Source organism: Parambassis ranga, chromosome 19 (genome assembly GCF_900634625.1).
Source record: "Parambassis ranga chromosome 19, fParRan2.1, whole genome shotgun sequence".
NCBI classification, from domain to species: domain Eukaryota; kingdom Metazoa; phylum Chordata; class Actinopteri; family Ambassidae; genus Parambassis; species Parambassis ranga.
Window position 1 is genome coordinate 23,748,211 of NC_041039.1, and position 21,808 is coordinate 23,770,018.

General features: G+C 50.5%; 2 protein-coding genes across 5 annotated transcripts; both read right to left on the reverse strand.

Annotated features, from left to right (window-relative positions):
* Positions 1-87: 87 nt before the first annotated feature.
* On the reverse strand, positions 88-14,439 carry plcg2 (phospholipase C, gamma 2). Of its 3 annotated transcripts, none has more exons than XM_028431073.1 (33): positions 14,307-14,439; positions 9,327-9,518; positions 8,486-8,635; positions 8,169-8,262; positions 7,842-7,889; positions 7,678-7,762; positions 7,526-7,606; positions 7,406-7,449; positions 7,259-7,331; positions 7,070-7,171; positions 6,867-6,985; positions 6,667-6,752; positions 6,457-6,574; positions 6,209-6,377; positions 5,942-6,037; positions 5,781-5,867; positions 5,527-5,696; positions 4,803-5,003; positions 4,561-4,683; positions 4,299-4,479; positions 4,146-4,214; positions 3,671-3,780; positions 3,499-3,595; positions 3,357-3,429; positions 2,948-3,120; positions 2,680-2,782; positions 2,307-2,510; positions 2,088-2,227; positions 1,908-2,016; positions 1,626-1,793; positions 1,311-1,399; positions 1,080-1,243; positions 88-553 (listed from the first exon to the last, which is right to left on the reverse strand). In XM_028431073.1, exons 2-33 carry the CDS (start codon positions 9,508-9,510, stop codon positions 511-513), a joined length of 3,753 nt encoding a protein of 1,250 aa, XP_028286874.1. In that variant the 5' UTR covers positions 9,511-9,518; positions 14,307-14,439; the 3' UTR covers positions 88-510. The 3 variants fall into 3 exon arrangements, with proteins under 3 accessions (XP_028286874.1, XP_028286873.1, XP_028286875.1); XM_028431072.1 differs by lacking the exon at positions 14,307-14,439 and adding an exon at positions 12,663-12,835; XM_028431074.1 differs by lacking the exon at positions 14,307-14,439 and adding an exon at positions 10,413-10,513.
* Positions 14,440-17,070: 2,631 nt separating this feature from the next.
* meak7 (MTOR associated protein, eak-7 homolog) lies at positions 17,071-21,571 on the reverse strand. 2 transcript variants are annotated; one of them, XM_028431321.1, is made up of 9 exons: positions 21,496-21,571; positions 20,649-20,825; positions 20,306-20,560; positions 20,094-20,238; positions 19,253-19,464; positions 18,667-18,853; positions 18,333-18,451; positions 17,907-18,086; positions 17,071-17,691 (listed from the first exon to the last, which is right to left on the reverse strand). In XM_028431321.1, the coding sequence occupies exons 2-9, from the start codon at positions 20,817-20,819 to the stop codon at positions 17,563-17,565; spliced, it is 1,398 nt and encodes a 465-aa protein (XP_028287122.1). In that variant the 5' UTR covers positions 20,820-20,825; positions 21,496-21,571; the 3' UTR covers positions 17,071-17,562. The 2 variants fall into 2 exon arrangements, with proteins under 2 accessions (XP_028287122.1, XP_028287123.1); XM_028431322.1 differs by having other exon boundaries at positions 20,649-20,879; positions 21,496-21,543.
* Between the last annotated feature and the right edge of the window lie 237 nt (positions 21,572-21,808).

The window sequence follows — 21,808 nt, forward strand, 5'->3', positions numbered from 1 at the left end:
GCTGACATAAGTCAGAACTCCTTTATTTATCCCCGAGGGGAAGTTCTTTCTTTATGTGTTCGGAGTATCGGATGAGGAGACATCAAGTCACACCAAGCTCTCTTTATTGACCGACTTCATGCAGAATTTATGCAGAACAATAAACATCGTCTGTCTTCCTATTAAATACAGAAAATGAAATGTCATTCGTCTCATCACACACAGCAGAGGAAGTAATGTCATGCCAAAAAAAAGTTTCACATGGTTTCAGAAGAACAGCCCACTGTTGACTCTTTAAGTAAAAATAAATACCAGCAGTGTCACATGATGCAGTTTGATGAACCGTTTATTCAGAGCTACGCTGGGGCTCAAGTCGAAGGCGGATTTCTCCTCTGTTTTCACTGATCACACACATTTATCATCTTAAATAAATATAAAACCATCTGTGGCATGATGTCGGGTGGCGGCTGCTCTGAGCCACGCGGTTCACGGCGACGCCCTCTGTGACATCACAGGTGGACAGGTGAGCCCTCAGGAGTAGAACTTACTGTTGTTTATCTTCTTCTCTTTTGTCCTGCAGCGGAATGAAGCAAAAATAAATTAAATTAAAAGGATTGGCATTAAAAGCTCAGCTCAGGATCAATTAGCAGATAAAGAACTGATCAGACCCTCACACACTTTGTGACCCGCAGGATTCATCATCACAGCCATGTTGTGACCTAACATTTACTTTTTACCAACTATGGACACAGAGCCTGCAGTTCTGTCTGTGGCCACAGGATGGCAGTGGACTGCCTTTATAAGTCATGCTGCTGTCACATAAAGCTGACTTCCTGTTCCCACAAGGTGGCGCTATGACTGTCAGAGAACATTGCTGTGTTCATGTAAAACTTCATATGCAAATACAAGTGAAGTTTGTGGAAGTTATTGCCACTTCCTGTTTCAATAAAAACGATGGTCCGACTGTTCATCTTCAAAGAGTCAAATGTTAAATGTAAAGTTAGACACCGTCTGGACCTTTCTAGGCTGCCGACATGGGACAGAAAAACTGTTAAACTAAACTAACTCCACATCGCCCCCCTGTGGAGCTGAGGTCTTGCCTTTGTTTCTCGCTGGTGCTGTACTCCCTGCTCAGGCTGTTGTGCTGCCGCGGTGCGGCGGGCCGCTGGAGGTTGGTCTGAGTGTCGTACAGGAAGGGCTCGCTAAGCTCAGCCTGCTTCTTCCTCAGCTGGTTGGAGGACGAGTACAGCTCCTCCTCAGTTCTCTGAAGGACATGGCACAGTCACAGAAATGCTCTGAGTGCGTGTGTGTGTGTGTGTGTGTGCACTCACTCCTGCTTGCTGTATGTTTAAGTAGACCAGCAGAGAGGCCAGTTCCAGGTCCTCACTGTAGCCGTTCTTTAAAGGGACAGAGCGGTAACCTGCAGAGGTCACGAGAATCAGAAGAGGTTTTAGTGTGTGTGAACATGCTGTGTGTGTGTGTGTTAACGTGCTGTGTGTGTGTGTTAACGTGCTGTGTGTGTGTATGTGCTGTGTGAACGTGCTGTGTGTGTGTGTGTATGTGTGTGTGTGTGTGTGTGTGAACGTGCTGTGTGTGTGTGTGTGAATGTGCTGTGTGTGTGTTAACGTGCTGTGTGTGTGTCCCACCTGAGCGGAGGCCTTTGACAGGAAACGTGGCCTGGGCCAGGAAGTTGGGGTCTGAGAACATGTCCTCCTCGTTGACCACGAAGCGCAGGAAGGTGAGCTCTGGCTCATGCACGGAGAAGGTCACGCACTCTGTGGGGGCTTTCCACACCGGGTTCAGACCGTTGTCACCTGTGGAACAGAAACAGGGTCAAACCAGACTACCACAGCAGAAAGTTCCAGGAACTACTGAAGCCTGAAGGACTCCTGAGCAGGAACCAGCATGTCCCCCTCGGCCCCTCTTACGGTAGACGATGGTCTTGAACTTCTCCTCCGTGTGTCCGCACAGCTCAATCTCCACAAACGGACTGGCGATGCTGCGGCCGGGTTTGGGGAGGTGTCGGGCAGCAATCACCTGCAGGCGACAAACATCATGTCCTCTGCACCGACAGGACCTGTGTGTATGTGTGTGAGTGTGTGACATACCCGGACCATGATGTTGTACTTGACCTTCTTCTTCTCCTGTTGGGGGTCGTAGTCGTCGGTCCGCATGAGCTCTGGCTGCAGCACGTAGCCTGTGCATCCATTCAGACTGAAGAGGGCGCTGTTCAGCTGCATGTACTTATCTGTGTGGATGCACACGAATGACATGAACCTCTGCTGTACATGCGCGCTGTCACACTGCCGCACCTCAGTGGTCTTTACCTGCTGTCTGATAGTTGAGAGCCACCATGTGACACCCAAGCACCCACATTGGGTACGGGTCGTAGTTGGAGGACTCCACCCGCTGGCCTTTCGGGTAGATGCGGCTCAGCGCCTTGCGGTTGTACTGCAGGAAGTCTTTGGTGCGGCTCTTTCCTGGTAACTTGTTCTCCACGAAGGAGCGGACCTCTTTGTAGCTGTAGCTGTCTGCAGAGGCGGGACGGATCAAAAACTTAGTTGTGTGTGTGTGCGGAGGGCATTTGTGTAACACAGGAAGCTGTGTAGACTTTAATCTTTCCCCCTGGTCACATCCTGCAGGTTCAGTAAAGGTATTTAAATAAGGAGGTCAGGTGTGTGTGTGTGTGTGTGTCTTTACCAAAGCGGTCCTTCTCCTTGCTGCGCGGCTGACAGTAGACCACCAGGTCTGACATCTCCATGGCAACCTCTGCCTTCTTCTCCACTTGCACCTGCTGTATCATCTGAGATTGGACAGAAAAACAGCCACTTCCTGTTTGTATGGCGTCAGACCATACAAACAGGAAGCTCTGCGGTCTGCTTCAAACGCCGTGCTCAGACGTGGTTGGACACAGAAGGCAGAAGCTAAACCTGCTCTAAGAGAGAGCAGCAGAGGCGGAGACACTGACCTCCTGCTCCCGGTGGTACTGCTGGCTCATGGCCCTCTGTGTGATGTCCCAGGCCACCTGGTACCACTCGAACAGCTCCTCCAGGGTGTTTGATGCCAGGTCGAACTCCATGTCGTCATCCTGGGAGGCCTGCAGGGTCAACACGTGGGGCTTCCTGTTTTTACCGCTCTTCACTAGAAAGACATGAATACCACAATTTAGATACAAAGAACTGAGGGACCAGGACGTGCTAACATGCTAACACAGTCACAGTCACTTCCTGCTTTGCCTTGTAGAAGCTGAGTTAGGTCAGGTTGCAACATAACAGTTTCACACTGTTCAACAGACAGAGGAAGATGGTGTCTCAGAGGAAGCTTTGATCCCCCCAGGCGCAGCGTGACCATGTCAAACAGACTCTAAGTGAACTCACAGTGTTGGACGTTGCACTTGGAGATGTCCACAACTCCCTTACACAGCTCACCCAGCGGGTTGTCTTCCATTTCCTGTTTGACACACACAGATTATTTCCTGTCTCTGTGCGGACTGAGCGTCCAGTCGAACTCTGGCCTGACCTGTGATCTGTTGTCCGCCTGGTTGTTGTCGGACACCAGCTCCACATAGTTAGCAGGGAAGAACAGCTGTAGCTTTCCACCGTAGTCTCCTTTCCACCTACAGACAGACTACAGACAGTCAGACCGGTTCAGCCACACGTCCCGCTCAGCCTGGTGCTGGACGCGGACTCACCATCCGTTGTTCTCTTTGGACACATTGTGTATCAGAGCTCCTTTGCTGAAGCTGAGCTCGTCTGGCCTCTTAGCCTGGTAGCTATATAACGCTCTGACAGTGTTCTGAGGCTGAAAACACAAACACACGACAGAGACTCACAGTTTGAACTCTGGGTTCCTTTATAACCTCACAGCCTGTCACATGTTTGGGGAGTGATCTTTGTTGTCCTGTCTGTGGATTCGAGTCTGAACTCTTTAAAGGTGGCTGTGTGACCTTTTCCAGCCTGATGCTTGTATGAGCTCCTCACAACCTAATGATCCCATAAAACAGTTCCACAAACAGGCTGTGAAGTTCAGACCCTGATACAATGGATGGATCCTGAAGTCTAACATTCCTGTCTCAGTGCTTTGATCGGGTCTCTGTCTACTCTCAGGACCTGTGTAAAACCTGTTTTTATGCAGTAATGTGCTGTAAACAGCAGCTGTATACAGACCAGCGCCGGCTCGATCTCGTTGGGTTCCACGTACGTCTTCACGTCATACAGAGAGCCGCAGTTTTTCTCCTGTGAAGCACAGCGGACCATTAGCAGGACATAAATGCACAGCGGCGAGGGTGCAGCGCTGCTCTGATGTCTGAACACACTCACTGTGCTGAAGCGCTCCACCAGCTCCGGCGTGACCGGGTATCGCAGCTTGATCTTACGATACAGCGGCTTCTTCTTGAAGTAGTTGACCAGCTCCACCAGGCTCTGGAACTCTGTGGTGGTGCCCAGCAGGTACATGTTGCCCTCCTTCTCGATCCGGCAGTGTTTTACTTTACCGTCCCCCCTGAGGGAGAGAGAGAGAGATAACACCACCTCCTCCCACCAGGCTCTGGGTCTCTGCAAAGCGCCATACAAAGTGTGGTACCTGAATGTGATGGCAAAGGAGTCTCCTTCTCCCTCCCTCTGCCGGATGAGGAAGGCTCCGTCTCTGGGAATCCTCATCAGGTAGTCCTCCGCCTGGCCCCGACTCAGGTTGCTGTAAAACCACCTGCAGAGCACAAACACAACAGCACCTGTGTGTCATCAGCAGCGCAGTGTGTCATCAGGTGAGAGGCGAGCTCAATGTCAGCAACGACCGCACTCAGTGTGTGTGTGTGTCACACACACCCTTCCTGCAGGTGTGGGTTAGACTTTGGGACGGCATCTGTGAGGCGCAGCTCGAAGTCCTGGCAGCGCAGCGGCGACTCCTGGTAGTGCTGGATCAGGGAGTACACGGTGGGGAAGTGCAGGTTTGGAGTCAGGAAGAAGTAGGCATGTCCGCCCTCTGAGCCGGAGCGGATACGGCAGTGCTGGACTCTCCCACCGCGCCTGAAGTACACACAGAGCAAAACACACAAAAAATAAATATGGCCATCAAACGTGTGCACACAGAGCGGAACGAAACCAACTGATAACATGGAAATTACACAAAAGGAGTAACGCAATGAGCCACTGAGCTTCAACACCACGCTGCAGGAAGCCTGTGACATCACACCTTTCAGTCAGTGACAGGATGTGTCTGTTTTAGGAGGGTTTTTCACAAACAGGCTGATAAACTAGACTCTGTACAGCATTAAACACCCACAGGTCTGTCACTTGTTGGCGTCCTCTGGAAACATTATGTGTGTGTCTATGCAGCAGGTAGATTGTGTAAGTTGTGTGGTGAGCGTGCAGTTTGCTCAGCTCTGTGAGCCACCACCGCTCTCAGCTCTGAGGCGCTCTGTGAGGTGTAAACCTGCACACGCGTGGTTTCCAGCATGAAGAAGGAGCTGTGATGGTGACACACAGACACGCAACAGAGGCTGAAACAAACCGGAGTGATCCTTTACAACATGGCGTGGCACTGACGTACCAGAAGGACAGGGTGTAGCCTGTCGCGCAGGTGTCGCTGTCTCGGACCAGGAAGGTGCCGTCCGTCCCTCCGGTCTCTGCGCAGTAATCGTAGATCAGCCGCTCGGCCATTTGCCGGCCCTCCTTCATGCGGCCGTGAAACCACGGCTCCGAACAGTGCAGGTCCTGGTACTGAGACGCACAAAAGTTCTCTTTACTCACAACAGTCATGCATTCAAAGTCCAGGACGTGTGATGCTGCAGTGCATTTGAATACCCTCCTGGGATCCTCCTCCTCCTCCTCGTACTCCTCTGCATAGTACAGCTTGTCGTCAGAGATCACACAGTAGTGCTTGTTCCACCGCTGACGGACAGAAATGAACATTTACATTTTTACCGTCACATGCAAAACATCCTGAGTCAGAGCGGAGGCCGTACCTGGTCCACAGAGTCCCAGATCTCCAGGTCTCCCTGCTTCTCTCCCCGCCTGAAGTCTTTGGTGGTCCCACCTCCCTCCATACTGAGCTTCTTATGCTGAAACGTGGGGGAACAGAGTCAGGGGGAGGAGGAGGAGAGGATGGAGGAGGAGGAGAAGGAAGAGGAGCAGGAGAAGGTGGAGGAGAAGGTGGAAGAGGAGGAGGAGAACATAGAGGGGAGAAGGAGGAGAAGGAGCAGGAGAAGGTGGAGGAGAGGAAGGAAGAGCACCTTGAGTATGATCTTCCCCTTCAGCTGTGTGGGAGAGGGCAGCTGCTCGGCCATCTGCTCCACAGGATCGATCAGCAGTTTGTCTCCAAAGACGTCTTTGAAGATTCGAGCCATCTGACGCTGCTGCTCTAAGGGACAGTGCTCCTCGATGGACAGGATCACCGGGAAGCTGAGACACAGAGGACAGAACAAAGAGACTCAGCGTGGCTGTCATAAACCTGCAGTGGGCTGGTCTCCGCCATTCTTACTCTGAGGCGACAAACGCATGATCGTTGATGGCTTTGACCACATCCTCAAATTTGATCTTGGTTGTCCTGGTCCAGCCGTGGTAGATGATCGGCTCCCCGGGTCCTTCCCAGCAGTCCACTGTCCACATGCAGACATTCAGCAACACACAACAAGACAGCTAAAGGCACACAGTCAAACAGAGAGAGGCTCAGGTGAAGCTTCATACTGACATTCAACACAGCGACACCCCAGACGGAGACAGCGGACATAGGCCTCTGTGGACGACTCGCTGCGAAACTGATCCCCTGTCAGATACCTGAAGGACAAGAGGAGACATCACTGATTAAGACAACCACACAAATGTCCACAAAGAAGGACACAACATGTCCACACATCCTCTTAGCTGCTGTCTGTGAGGACTCAAACTGACGTGTTGTGCGAGGAGCTGATCCAGTAGTGGGACAGAGGGTTGTTCATGTCCAGGTTGCTGATCTCAGAGACCTTCTTGTCCCATACAGAGTTCTCTTTGGAAAACAGGAAGCTGAGGAACTAACAGAAGAGAAGGTGCCGTTACTCAGAGGACAGAGTCCAAGAGACCCCGGACAGAGACATGAGATGCAGACGAAGACCCACCTCGCTGACTTTGAACTCGGGGTCGTTGGTTTTTCTCATGGTGTCGTCAATGAAGGTGGTCATCAGTTCTCTGACCTGGTTCAGGTCACTGGCCCAGGGCTCCTGCAGGGACCGGAGGATAATAAAAACCTGATGATTGTCTGGAGGAGGTTCACATCATGCTGCTGTGTCTGAACTCTTCCTGTTTACCTTCTGCTCATAGAGGAGGAATCGTTGGAAATCATGCAGCAGGACGGCCGAGGCGTCTGGCTTGTCCGTGTTACTGTCAACAAACATAAAAATAAAAACATCAGATCGCTGCTTTCACACAGAATTCATAACAAAACAGGAACTCACCCCAAAATAAAAGCACACGACTCCTTTTTGAACTCATCCAGAATCTATAAAAATTACACATGAATCAAAGCATGCAGCGTAAACACCGTCCTCATCAGAGCGGGATTAACTCAGACTAACCTCATTCTGCTCGAACATGATGAGATTATAAAATTTATGAAACTGCTCGAAGTCCAGGCGGTCCTTCTTGGCTCCCACTTCCTGTCAGAGGAGAACAGGAAGTTTATTCTCTTAGCTATCACTGACTGTTTGCATCTAAAAAAAATAAACACCTGGAATCTGTCTTTGAGAGCTCGGGAGCCGGGCATCTTGTAGTTCAGCAGCGGCAGCAGAGCCTTCAGTTCCTTCATGGACATGCTGTGAAGGACACAAACACACATGTAACATCTGATGATGATCCTGAAGCTGAAGGGTGACCAGAAAACCGGTCTTTTACCTGTTTGTCTTGGTTTGATTGACAGAATACATCTGCTTCCTCAGCCAGCTGGAGGGACGATAACACACGTCAGTGACTGGATCACACACAGCTCTGACCCCTGACCCCATCACCCTTCATCAGACTTTACAAACGCTTCACGGGCAGGACAGGTAGCAGAAACATGGAGGGCAGCAGATGCTGGAGCTGCTAACTCAGATGAAGCTTCTGACCTGTTCTACTGACCTACATCAGGTCGTGGTTTTCAGACTGATCAGGTCATGATAAGAAATGATCTCCAGGAACTGAATGTAGGTCAGCGTGACCTCTGTGTGTGTGTGTAGGTACCTCTCTATAAGAACAGGTGTCGGAGCTGCCAGAGTCTCCTCCCTCAGCAGGTTGAGTCCCGTCAGCCATTTCTGCGCCTCCTCCACGGAATCAGCTGGAAAACAAAGGACAGTGTTGCTGTGCTACATTTAACCCCTTCAGGACTGCCGCTTACACCTGAAACTAATCAGATGCTGATTATTATCGACATCTGAAGCCCGGGGCACTTCCTGGAACAACAGGGGAAACAAAAACAATCGATGCTGTTCAACCAGCAAACAGCTGCAGCTGGACCACAGTCACTGAAACAACATGCACGTCCATGAACGAAGCTTCACCTCCCAGACTGAGCGTGCTGAGGACGAACTGTGAGCCGTAGAAGATGGTGAAGCAGCTGCTCTCCTCGTGTTTGTCCTTCCCGTCCTTAAAGCGCTCAAAGTCTTTGGAGTTCCTCCCCGGACGGATCTCTCTGATCTCAAACAGGTCCACTGAAACACACACACACACATCATCATCATCATCTCTGTAGAAACAACAGCAGAGCCCTAAATCTGGCAGCGCCACGTCCGCCAAAACTCCAAATATGGACAAAGAGGGGAAGCACGAGCGGAGTTTAGGGGGGCGGCGATCGTGGAAGCAGGAAACTTGCGCTGTGATACAGCAACCACCTGTCACTCAAAGCGGCAATGCCCATAATTATGCGTAATCCGAATATAATTAAAATGAGTGAGTTGTAAAAAAATTCACCCCCCCTACAATTGACACTAGAAGAGAACCTATCATCTGAGACCAGAGTGGTTTTTTGTACCAGGCTGTAAACATGTTCATTTCTGCTGTGAAGTCGGCCATTTTAACATGGGAGTCTATGGGAAATGACTCGCTGCTGGAGCCAGCCCCCAGTGGCTGCAGCCTGAACTACAGGTTTTGACACTTCTGCATGGGCTTCAAGTTTGAGCCCCGAAGGCTGCCGCTTGGCCTCAACCCTAGGTGTGGCTCAGCAGCGCCCCCTAAGGCTGTTCTCATCAGTATTTTGTGGAGGCTAAATTTGACACTAGTAAAAATTCAGAGTAATTTTTTAAGAACAAACCTTTGTGTGTTTTTGTGTCTTTTGGATTCCGTGTAAAAGAAAACGCTGTTCTGCACTAAAGGAGCTGAGTGTTTGTGGGTGGATGTACTCACAGACGCCGTCAGTCTTGTCTGCGGTGCGACTCCACGCCACCTGCCGGGTCTCCATGATGACCTGCACAGTCAGCCGCTCCGCCTTCTGTCGGAACACCGTCATCACCACGCCCATCTCCAAGTCGCGTTTGATCAGGATCTTCCTGTACTCTGTCATCTCGCCCTGCTGCCCCGAACGAGCCATCTCTGCAGCTGAGAGGGGGCACGAGACAAGGTCACATAATCAGGCAGTGTGTTCTGATTGGTCAGCTCCATCCTGTCTGCAGTCAGAGTGTGTGTGTGCAGAATAACTCGGGTATTCAGACAGAAATCAGCTGCAGAAAGCTGCAGGTCAGACAGAGACTCTCTGAGTGTTGGTCATGTGACTGCTGCTCACATGTGACTCCATCATGGCGTCCTGCTGGTTGCTGAGGAGGACAGGTTTGTTTTTACTGAATCTTGTTGGAGTGAACTCTTTAATTTTGGAGGATTTTACAGGCCTGTTATTTATTTTCTCTCAGACTGTGCAGAACAAATTGGAAAGTGCAATCTCCGTTTTCTGAGGACACACAAACATTTCTCATGAGTTTCCCTCTCAGCTGCTGTGTGTGGTTCCTATTTCCAGAAGCAGAGAGTGACGGCCTGCAGTGTGAGGGGAAGTGTGTGTGGGTTGTAACACACGCATCAAAATGACGACATTATAACTATGTTTGTGTGTGATGAAGCAGGTGGAGTGAGACCTCACACCGTGTGTCCAGACTCAACCTTCAGCACCACACAATCCACTTTACACCACAGACCTCATCAGACCCGACGGTGCGACACATTTACTGAACCCATCCTGATGTCGGTAAAAACACATTTTTCCCACACTGGCTGCACACAGCTCCATAGGCCATCAGGCTGAACTTTGTCACTCACTATCATGAAATCTGAGGCCTGGCTCTGAAAGGGAAGTGTCGCCTTTCATCAGAGTTTCATCACTCTCACTGTTTTCTTCTCTAAAGCTTTGCCTTTATTCACAAACAGCAGCAGCGGGCAGCAAACGTCCAGTTCCTTATCTGAATGAATTCAACCTCGTCACAGCATATGCCCCACTTCACCTACCTCCACCCTGTTTGAATTGGAGTATCAAGTCTTTGCCGTAGCACTGCTGACTGAGCAGGTCAGAGCGAACAAAAGACGGTCCTTCCTGCTTCTCCTCAGCTCCACTCGTGCTCCACCTCTTTGCCTGTATTGGGATTAACCCTGAGTTTAGTTGGACTTAGTGTGTCGGTGGAGTTCCTCTTTAAAACACAAATGAGGCGCGCTCATCAGGGATGAACACGCAAATGTCAGAGCTGTGATACATATCTCACTCTGCCTGCCTTCATTTTATTATTATCACACTGTGAGTGTCTGATCTGATGTTTGGATGTGAAAGGAGTTCACAAGTCTGCACAAATCCTCAGTTTTATTTAAAAAAGTTCAATTCGTGTGTGTGTTTGTGTGTGTGTACCTGCTGAGAAGTGCGTGTGTGTGTGTGTGTGTGGTGCATATTTAACTTGCAAATCAGATATCAGCAGCCTGACAGGAAGAGGTCCGTGGTCTTTAACTAAACTGTCACAATCTCCTCACTCCTGCACTCATAAAGTCACAAATAAAAGATGGCTGACACGCAACTGTTCAGCACCAGTAGTGAACGGTCTGTAGGTCTGACGGATATTAATGATTAAAAAACCTAACTTCATGCCTTTGAGGATGTTTTCTGGTGAAAAACACCAGGCGCTGAAGGCGGGGGGGTAATAATTAACAGATTTCCTGTGAGGGACGGCCCCTGTTAGGATCTGCACACACACACACACACTGCACCTACAGTCAGCTGTGTGAGGCTATGTACAGAATCTATTCATCAGAAACAAGGATGTGATTGTTGGTGACATTTTCCGACATACACAATATCTGAGGACACACACACACACACAGTATTTAACTGTAAAAACTGATTCCTCTCTGACACACACAGAGGTGAAGTTAGGTGTTATTTTTTAGGCTGCTGTGATGACTTTTTCCAGTGTGGGTTTAGAAGAAAGTCAAACGTGTGCAGTTTAACTCTTTCCTCTCCTTCTTTCACAGATCATCAGGCTGTTTTCAGACATCTGAGCTCCTGCACAGACCCTGTGGTGTGTTTCTCTCCTGTTTCAATTATGTTTTGGTGACACAGAAGTGATGCGATCTGATCACACAATCCCGCTGGCACAAATTATTAACCAACCCTCACATAATCTGAGGTGTGGAAACATTTCTGCTGTCTGTGTTTGGAACCCGATGTTTGTTCAGAACATCCAAACACACAATATTACCACAAAGAACAAGCCACTGTACGGTTTCAAAGACACACTGCAATGAGTAATGCTACATGCTATGCTAATTTGAACATAAATCCAGCTCGGCTAATCCAGACACGGCGGGTCGGTGTGGGGCGTATGTTATTGTGAGAACAATCATGCTTCTTTATTCTGGCTGGTGACGCAGTGACAGGAATGACCTAAGCTCTACTCGAGCACTGTTCCTTTGCCTGTATTCGGATTAACCAGGAGTCTAGGTGGACTCAGCTGCTGCCAGCATGGTGGTGGTAGTCTGAGCCTCTCGCGGCTGAAATTGCTAGAATTGATGAGAAAGTAGCAGAACTGGAGAAACGTTCATCTCATATCTCGGCTTCCTTGTCTGATCTGCACTGAAACAGCTGCTGTGCCTGCTCATTGGTCAGCTGTTGGAAACATCACACCACCACAGGGATTGTGGGTAACAAGCCTAGCCTAAGCCTGCTCTGATGGTTGCAGAAGGTGTGAAGTAAACAGTTTTAACTCCATGAAGTCATTATGCAGAGAGCCCCCTATAGGACAGGAAGTTCAGTGTAGAACTCAAGTCCGCCAGTCAAACAGGTCCCACCATAAACAATAAGTAGGAACCACAAACATCTAAAACGAGGCACACAAACTGCATCAATACTGCACAACAATATTTAAACAACTTCATGAGCAACACGAACAGCTGCTGAAGGAAGCGGCTCCTGCTGTCAGTCTGAGGGTCTCACACACACACACACACACACACACACACACACACACTGCTCCTCTGAGCGTGGATCCAGGCTGCTCTGAAGTTTCCCTCCAGTCTGAGCTCAGCTCCAAACTCCACACAGACATGAACACAGCTCTGGACAAGAAGCGTGTGCGCGCAGAGCGGCTCCGTGACCCGCAGCCGCTCTGCAGCCAGTGAGATGCGGACTTCCCCTCCCGCGTCACGGCGCAGCCTGCGCCTCGCTCAGAACTCCCGCAGAGCGGCTCTTTCAGCGCAGAAACGGCCGCAGCTTACCTGAGAGGGGAAACTCTGTGTGCGGATTCCTCTCGGGGGGCACGCCGCTCTATCCGCTCATGATCCGGAGGGTCTGAAGCGGAGCGCGGAGGATGGACGGCCAGCCGCGGCGGGACGGTCAGTTCCTCTATCCGCGCGTGTGCACAAGGAAGTAAAAGTTCAGTAGAAACATAAAGAGTCCGGAAGAGAGGACGGTATCTATGCAAAGTGAGAGAGCGCAGAGGGACGGCGGCTCTGACTGCAGCATCACATGGATCACCACACACTGCTTCTCAACGTGAGGGACGCGGGCTCCTTTAGGGGCCCCTGAAGTAGTCAGAGGGGCCTCAACAGAGAAGTGTTTTTTTTTACTCTTACCACCCGTGGAGCGATTTATCTGTTCTCTGTTCTCGTGGAGTATGGAACAGCCGTAAGAGTTAAAAAAAAAGTTTGTTTCGGCACGGAGGTACCATACTCCGCAAGACGTGTGTGCAGAACTCCTCATACGGCCTCCTACGCAGCGCACGTCACACACTAAAGGTTGACAATGCAATTGTATTGTAAATTGTGTGCACAGTCGTGGTTACCTGGCCTAACGAGCTGATAATGCTTTGTTCTCGTGGAGTATGGATCCAGCTTTACAGGGAGAGAAGATCCTTAACGTTCTGTCCCACAGGGGGCACTGTGCGCACAGTCCACAGCAAGTGGCAGCCTCCAGGGCTCAGACTTAAAGCCCATGTGGAAGTGTCAGAACTTGTAGTTCACGCTGCAGCCACTGGGGGCTGGCTCCAGAAGCGAGTAATTTCCAATAGACTCCCATGTTAAAATGGCCGACTTCACAGCAGAAATGAACATGTTTACAGCCTGGTACAAAAAACCCTTCTGGTCTCAATGATAGGTTCTCTTCTAGTGTCAGCTGTACGGGGGTGAATTGTTTTACAACTCCCTCATTTTAATTATATTCAGACTTAAAATTACCCATAATTATGGGCGTTGCAGCTTGAGTGACAGGCGGTTGCTGTATCACTGCGCGAGTTTCCTGCTTCCACGATCGCCGCCCCCCTAAACTCCGCTCGTGCTTCCCCTCTTTGTCCATATTTGGAGTTTAGGTGGACTGTGACCTCCAACATGGCGGTCAGAGCGTCCCGGAGCCTCCCACCGAGCTTCAAAACGGCTCTTCAGAAACAAACGGGTGACGTCACGGAAGCTCTGTCCAGATTTTACTGTCAATGGTCCACAGTGAACGGAGACCAAACATGTAAAGTTCATTAAATTAAATGTTGTTTTCTTAAGATGTGTGTGTGTGTGGCATGTTTCCATTTAATTAAATTATGATGGCATTCATCAGTCAGTAAAGGTCAGCAGAAGAGTCTGAGTCCTGACTGCAGGATATGACCACAGCACAGCACCCGTCGTGGCTGCCGGACCTGAGAGGCCGCTGCAACCAGCCTGCACCAAGTGCTGAAAGATGCGTCTTTAATGTTACTGAACTGTTTTGTGGGGCCGGACTGTTTATGTATCATTTGTGGGGAAATGTAAACATGTGTTAAAGATGTTAATAATAATGGTACTTATAGTATCAGTCCCCACTGACCTCCGTGTGTAAGCGTCCACATGTACAGCAGAAATCAACCGGCCTGGAATAATCTTTATAGAAGAACTCACCTGTCTGAATAAGGGCGTGGCCACGTTGAGTGACAGGTGTCCCAGGTGTGTCCGCTCGCCTCAGCTACAGATCTTTAATCTTTTCTGGATTAACCAAGAGAAAGATAAAACATAAACACAGGGTCCGTATGTCTGACATCAAAGAACCATAAACACATGACATGAAGGGTCTAAATATTCTGTGGAAGCAGGCTCAGTGGGATGCAGTTAGATTATAGAAGAGATTTGCATGTGTAACCTGCCTTAGTCATTTGCATGCAGCCTGGTAGAAGGGGGGGGGTGAACACAGGCGGCCTTTGAGCCTCTGGTTTTATGTTAGTGCAAACAGTCTGTGTTCATGGAGACATTTATGGAGTCAGGCACGACACAAACATAACACTGATATCACACACTAATATATGATGCCACGTGGTCGGCTTGTGTTAAGCCATTAAAGTCTCAGAACCGAGTGACGTCTCACCTAAAGAAAAGCTGCTGATGCTCGGAATCAAAGAGCAGTTTCACAGACGGCATCCTTTAAGGAAAAAAGGACTCTGGGACATATTAAATCCTGAGGCCGGAGGGATCAAAGATGGCTGCCTGCTGCGACGCCTTCTAAGGGAAGAAGCTCCTGAACTCTACACATCTCTCAGTGATTAGTAGGAAGTAAAAGGTCAGCAGTGACAGTAACACCTGGAGAGGCGTGATTGGGAGGAACGGCCTCCCCGATCTGAACCCGAGTGGTGTTTTGTTATTGGACTTCTGTGCTGGGCATGGTCTGTCCATAACGAACACCATGTTCGAGCACAAGGTTGTCCATCGGTGCACCTGGCACCAGGACACCCTAGGCCGGAGGTCAATGATCGATTTTGTATTCGTGTCATCTGACCTTCGACCTTGTGTTTTGGACACTCGGGTGAAGAGAGGGGCTGAGCTGTCAACTGATCACTACCTGGTGGTGAGTTGGATCCGTTGGCGGGGGAAGAGGCTGGACATGCCCGGCAGGCCCAAATGTACTGTGCGGGTCTGTTGGGAGCGTTTGGCCGAACCCTCCGCTAGGGAGATCTTCAACTCCCACCTCCGGGAGAGCTTCACCCAGATTCCGAGGGAGGCTGGAGACATTGAGTCGGAGTGGACCATTTTTTCCACCTCCATTGTCGATGCAGCTGTCCGAAGCTGCGGCCGCAAGGCCTCTGGTGCCTGTCGTGGTGGCAATCCCCGGACCCAGTGGTGGACACCGGAGGTCAGGGATGCCGTCAAGCTGAAGAAGGAGTCCTATCGGGCCTGGTTGGCTTGTGGGACTCCTGAAGCAGCTGATAGGTATCGGCAGGCCAAGCGTGCTGCAGCGAGGGCAGTTGTAGAGGCAAAAACTCGGGACTGGGAGGAGTTCGGGGAGGCCATGGAGGAGGACTATCGGTCAGCCTCAAAGAGATTCTGGCAAACCGTCCGGCGCCTCAGGAGGGGGAAGCAGTACTCTGCCAACACTGTATTCAGTGGAGGTGGGGAGCTGTTGACCTCGAGGGGGTGGTTGGATGGTGGAAAGAGTACTTTGAGGGTCTCCTCAATCCCACCAACACGCCTTCCATTATGGAAGCGGAGGCTGATGACTCAGTGGTGGACTCGTTCATCACCTGTGCTGAAGTTGCCGAGGTAGTCAAAAAGCTCCCTGGCGGCAAGGCACCGGGGGTGGATGAGATTCGCCCTGGGTACCTTAAGTCTCTGGATGTTGTGGGGCTGTCTTGGTTGACACGCCTCTGCAACATCGCGTGGCAATCGGGGGCAGTGCCGCTGGACTGGCAGACGGGGGTGGTGGTCCCTCTTTTTAAAAAGGGGGACCGGAGGGTGTGCTCCAACTACAGGGGGATCACACTCCTCAGCCTCCCTGGGAAAGTCTACGCCAGGGTACTGGAGAGGAGAATTAGGCCTATAGTGGCTGGACCAGCTCTATACCCTCCGCAGGGTGCTGGAGGGTTCATGGGAGTTCGCCCAACCAGTCCACATGTGTTTTGTGGACTTGGAGAAGGCGTTCGAGAGAAGGCCCTCTGCTGAGGGCTGTTAGGTCCCTGTATGGCCGGAGCAGGAGTTTGGTTCGCATTGCCGGCAGTAAGTCAGACCTGTTCCCAGTGCATGTTGGACTCCAGCAGGGCTGCCCTTTGTCACCGGTTCTATTCATAATTTTTATGGACAGAATTTCTAGGTGCAGCGAGGGACCGGGTGATGGGGATCTGGTTCGGGAACCATAGGATTTCATCTCTGCTTTTTTCAGATGATGTTGTCCTGTTGGCTTCATCGAGCCGGGACCTCCAGTGTGCACTGGGACGGTTTGTAGCCGAGTGTGAAGCTGCTGGGATGAGAATCAGCACCTCCAAGTCTGAGGCCATGGTTCCAGGACGCGGTGGAGAGACTATGTCTCTCGGCTGGCCTGGGAACGCCTCGGGATTCCCCCAGAGGAGCTGGAGGAAGTGTCTGGTGAGAGGGAAGTCTGGGTGTCCCTGCTTAGACTGCTGCCCCCGCGACCCGGCCCCGGATAAGCGGTGGAAGATGGATGGATGGATGGATGGTCAGCAGGGGCTGCCATCTTGGACTGATGATGTCAGGAAGGCCTTCATCACTGCACATGCTCCGGTTATGAATGATGTCACCAGATCAAGATGCATCCCATTTCTTTGGTGGTCTGTCTCCAGTCTGCACTGCTGCTGTGAGGACTGTGCTCCCAGCAGGAAATGGATCTGGATCAGGTGCCTACCTGTACAATCCAAGATGGCTGCCTTGTACATGAACAGAGTGAAAGCTGTAGTAATAATTTATTATCATTTCAGGTTGTTTCTTAACATCAGTCCCGTGTGTGTCTGTGGACATGCTGCTGAAGTAAAAACACCACACAACGCACAACGGTAGTAGAAGTAGTCAGTCTGATAAAACAACAAGTCCACATGTGGATCCAGTCTGTGAAACACTGATGTGTTCATGAGCAGCAGGAGGAGCAGAACGTCCTGAACGTCCTGTCCTAACACAGAAATGTATCATTGAGCTTCACATGAATAAGCTGAGTGTTTGAACCTACCCGCCTTCATCAGACAGGAATTCTAACAACAGCACTGTGAAAAGTTTTTCTCAAGCTTCGGCTGATGTGTGAACACACCCTCGGTTTTCACACGTCAGTCTTGACAGTTTGCTGCGCTGATGTCGCCGCAGTCAGACCTGTAAACCTGGAGGTGCTGCTGTGGAGGCAGAGGAGGATCCGAGTATTGTCAGGACCAGGCAGCACAGCTGTCCGTCACTCCTCCTGCTCTTCCTCCGGCTCCCTGAGGCCCTGACTGTGCAGAGTCTTCCCCGCCATCTCCATCATGGCCTGGACCTCTGGATCCACATCCAGGATGCTCTTCTTCCCCTCCCCCTCCTCACCCTGATGCACAAAACAAACACACACACAGCAAACCAAGCCACTGGTCTTTAGACGGAAACAGCTGGGATGTAAATGAGTGTGTCTCTCTGTAGTGCACTCGGTTACATGCCTGATGTGTCCGACGTGAAACTTTATTTAGCTTTAAAACCAATCAGAGCTTCCTGCCCTCCTGTTGTTTTTTAGTGTGTTGTAATGCTTGGTCAGCAGCTTCATACCTCCTCTGGTTCTGGAGGTTTTCCCACTGCCCACACCTCCAGTGAGTCCACTGTGAAGTCCTCGTCTGCGGACAGCGGAGGGCTGCCGTACGTGGTGCATTTAGGTCGCGCGCGGCTATGACCGCGGCCGAAGTCACAGTCCAGCCACAGGCCGAAGTAGTTGTGCTGACCGCCCATGCCCTGATAAAGGACAGAAAGACACAAGGACACTTAGACATGGTACATTTCTGCTGGTCCTCGTGGTCCTCAGACTGTCACAGATCATTTTACTGAATAAATAAATGACCAAGTCTCATTTGTTTGGTCTGACATAAAGACTGATGTACTTTAAAGCTGACATTAGAGATCCAATAAAGTGCAGAAACATGTGATCGTTAGAGGAAACAAGCAGCACTACAGCTCTCTGCTGAAGTGGTGCCGCCTCACCAGTCCGTTGGGCATGGTCTGCTGGTTCTGGTTGAGGTACATGAAGTGTTGGTTGTATCCTGTTGCAGTATAAACTCTCAGTCTGGGGAACACAGTAAACAGGAAGCATCTGGAGTCACCTGCACACACACGTATACAAAGTATGAAGACAGTCAGCAGGATTACTTCCTCATTGTGTCATTGTGTCAGTGTTTTATTGTGGATGTAGTGTGCTGGTACTGAGCTCTGTGTGAAGGCAGAGCTGATAAACCAAAGAGGACGTCCGTCATATCTAAGGGCTGTGAGTCACACAGACATGGCGGTAGGACTGGATAGAGCTGGACTCTGGTCTCACCCTGGAACTGAGGCTTGACCTCCCAGGCGTGGGAGGCGAAGCCCCCAAAGACGTGCCCCTTCGTGTCTTTGATGAGCAGCAGCGTGGCCCCCCGCTTCATCAGGCCTGAAACCATCCTGGTAAAGCTCTCCCCGTGCAGTTGTGTGGAAAACACCAACCTCCAGGGGGCGCTGTAGCTGTCGGGCAACTAGACAGGTGGAGAGGAAGAAGACTCAAGCATAGCACCACAACTAAGCAGGTGGAACGGGTCGAGAAACACATTAGATACAACAGAACACATGTTCCTCTTCTTCACATTTGAATTTCTGGGTTTCTGTTTCATTCCACTTCATCTGACTCACTGCTGTTACTTCCTGTTTTATAAATAAAACAGGTCAAATTACAGTAATAGTTTGTGAAGTGTGTCAACGATTCATGATGTTATATACACAGGGTGAAGCTGCAACAGCTGCTTAATACATCATGGTCATAACAGATAAATATATAAAGGGAAACTCTTTCAATTATTGCAATAGAGAAAAGATTTGTCCAATGAGAGAGAAAGATTTAGGTCTTTAGTCCTCAACGGCCTGCTGTGCGTCCTGACCTGAGGAGCCAGGAACATCAGGGTGGGAACATCCAGCAGACACCTCAGGTCTTTCCAGGGCGTCTCCCTGCAGGGAGGCAGCAGCGCCGGGACCGGCCGCCCGCTCAGGGACACATTCAGCCCCTCAGCCACCAGCATCTCCAGGTACAGCGACACCTGAGAGACCCTGAAGATCCAGTCCTCCAGACAGGAAAGGTCACAGCCTCCCTGATCTGAGCAGAGGAGCAGGAAGGAGCAGAGGATGGAGCAGGAGGAAGGAGCAGGAAGGAGCAGAGGAAGGAGCAGGAAGGAGCAGGAAGGAGCAGAGGAAGGAGCAGGAAGGAGCAGGAAGGAGCAGGAAGGAGCAGGAAGGAGCAGGAAGGAGCAGAGGAAGGAGTGGAGGAAGAAGCAGAGGAAGGAGCAGAGGAAAGAGCAGGAAGGAGCAGGAAGGAGCAGGAAGGAGCGGAGGAAGGAGCGGAGGAAGGAGCGGAGGAAGGAGTGGAGGAAGGAGAAGAGGAAGGAGCAGAGGAAGGAGGAAGAAGGAGCAGGAAGGAGCAGAGGAAGGAGCAGAGGAAGCAGCATAGGAAGGAGCAGAGGAAGGAGTGGAGGAAGGAGCAGAGGAAGGAGGAAGAAGGAGCAGGAAGGAGCAGAGGAAGTAGCGTAGGAAGGAGCAGAGGAAGGAGGAAGAAGGAGCAGAGGAAGGAGCAGAGGAAGGAGCGTAGGAAGGAGCAGAGGAAGGAGCGGAGGAAGGAGCGGAGGAAGGAGCGGAGGAAGGAGCGGAGGAAGGAGCAGGAAGGAGCAGAGGAAGGAGTGTCAAAGATTGTCAATATGTTCACAAATATGTTCACAAACAGCTGCTCACCTGAAGGTTTGAGCTCAGAACACATCTGCTCTGCCAGGAGTTTAACCCCCAGAGAGCCGTTTCCCATTCTCTCTGGCTTCCAGCCCTGCAGGCGCCCTCTGTGGACCAGAATCTGAACTACAGCAGAGATCAGGTCCTGCAGCAACTGAAGAGGAAGCAAACGTTGGGAAAACTCAGATCTTCAACACAGTTTGATGTCACCCTGAACTCACCTCCACCACCTGCTCACACGTGACCTCCGCTGCTGCTCCCGCTGCATGCTGGGACATGGCCATAATGAGGGGAGCCCGTTCCTCTGCAGTGCCTCGCAGGGTGTCTGCGAGGAAGACAACCAGCTGCTCCCGGCTGACTCCAGAAGCAGCAGACCCGCCTGGCTTCCCTGAGGCTGCCTCTCCGGGGTCGATGCTACACATGCAGCGGTACACTCTCCCCACCATGGAGTCCGGAGCCAGGCTGCCCATGGAGGCCTAACAGAGACACAGAACACAGAGACCACGTTTCCACATGGCAGCATGCTGAGACTTTAACATACATGTTGCTGCCTCGCCGTCTCACCTGCAGTGTCTGAAGTGTTAATGTCTTCCCTGCAGCTGTTTTCCCTGTGGCCCCTGAAGGGGCCCCGGCACCACCCAGCAGCCGGTCAAAAACCCCCTCAATCACAGGCCGCTCCTCCGGGCGGAAGCGGGCCAGCCGCTTCTGCACCACCACGCTCTCTGTGTTTCCCATGATGCTCTGCAGTCAGACACACAGCATGTCGCAGCATCACACACAGTTCTGTACTTAGACCTGCAACCACAGGATAATTCAGGACCTCTGATGCAGGTCAGCAAAGGGTCAAAGCATCCTGTTTTTGGTTTATAACTTCATTAACCCCTGACATCACAGATCAGTCAGTGTGGTGGAGGAGTGAAAATACTGATAGCATCCTGTAGATGGCTGCATGCCTCTTACTGTGACATTCATGGACCGGAGCCACCATGATGATCATTCAGTAACACACACGGCGCCATAAATATATCACTGTGTTTGAATTAATTGAATTTGTTAACTCGCTGCTGCTCTCTGTCGGTACAATAGACAAACGAAGCAGTGCTTTTTAAATGTTTACATGATAATATAGAAGCTAAGCTAGCTCCAGTCTGCTCTGCTTCTTTGTTGACTTTTAGAAATCAGCAGGTTCATTTATAAAATGAGTCATTAGCTTTGTGACCTGAATAAATGCTGCTAAACTCACGCTAGCTAGCAAAGAACAGCGTTGTTTTCTACGCAACTAAACATACATTTGCTGAAATTGTGTGGAGTAAATATTTGACACGCGTCAATTTAGTAATCAAAAAATATTATACATAATATATATATAATAATATATATATAAAATAATATATATCTGAGTATGTCGAACCTTTTAAATAAAAGCCGCTGAGCTTTCCATCCTGCAGCTAGCGGTGACACCAAAACTTCCGGGTATTTGCAAGAATGACACTGACAGCAGCCAATCCAACAAGCCAACGGGTCACATGCTTCAATTGTGGTTGGTCCATACGTTTTGGAGGCGGGGAGAGTTGGCCGCTGTCAGTGATGGTGCATTCAAGGACACTGCGCTGTTTCCATTTTAAATAGAAGCTGCAGAAACGTTCAGGATATTCTTCATTAAATGTATGAAAATAATTTCTGATCTGCCATAGACTGATTTTTTTTATTTTACTCAATTTAAT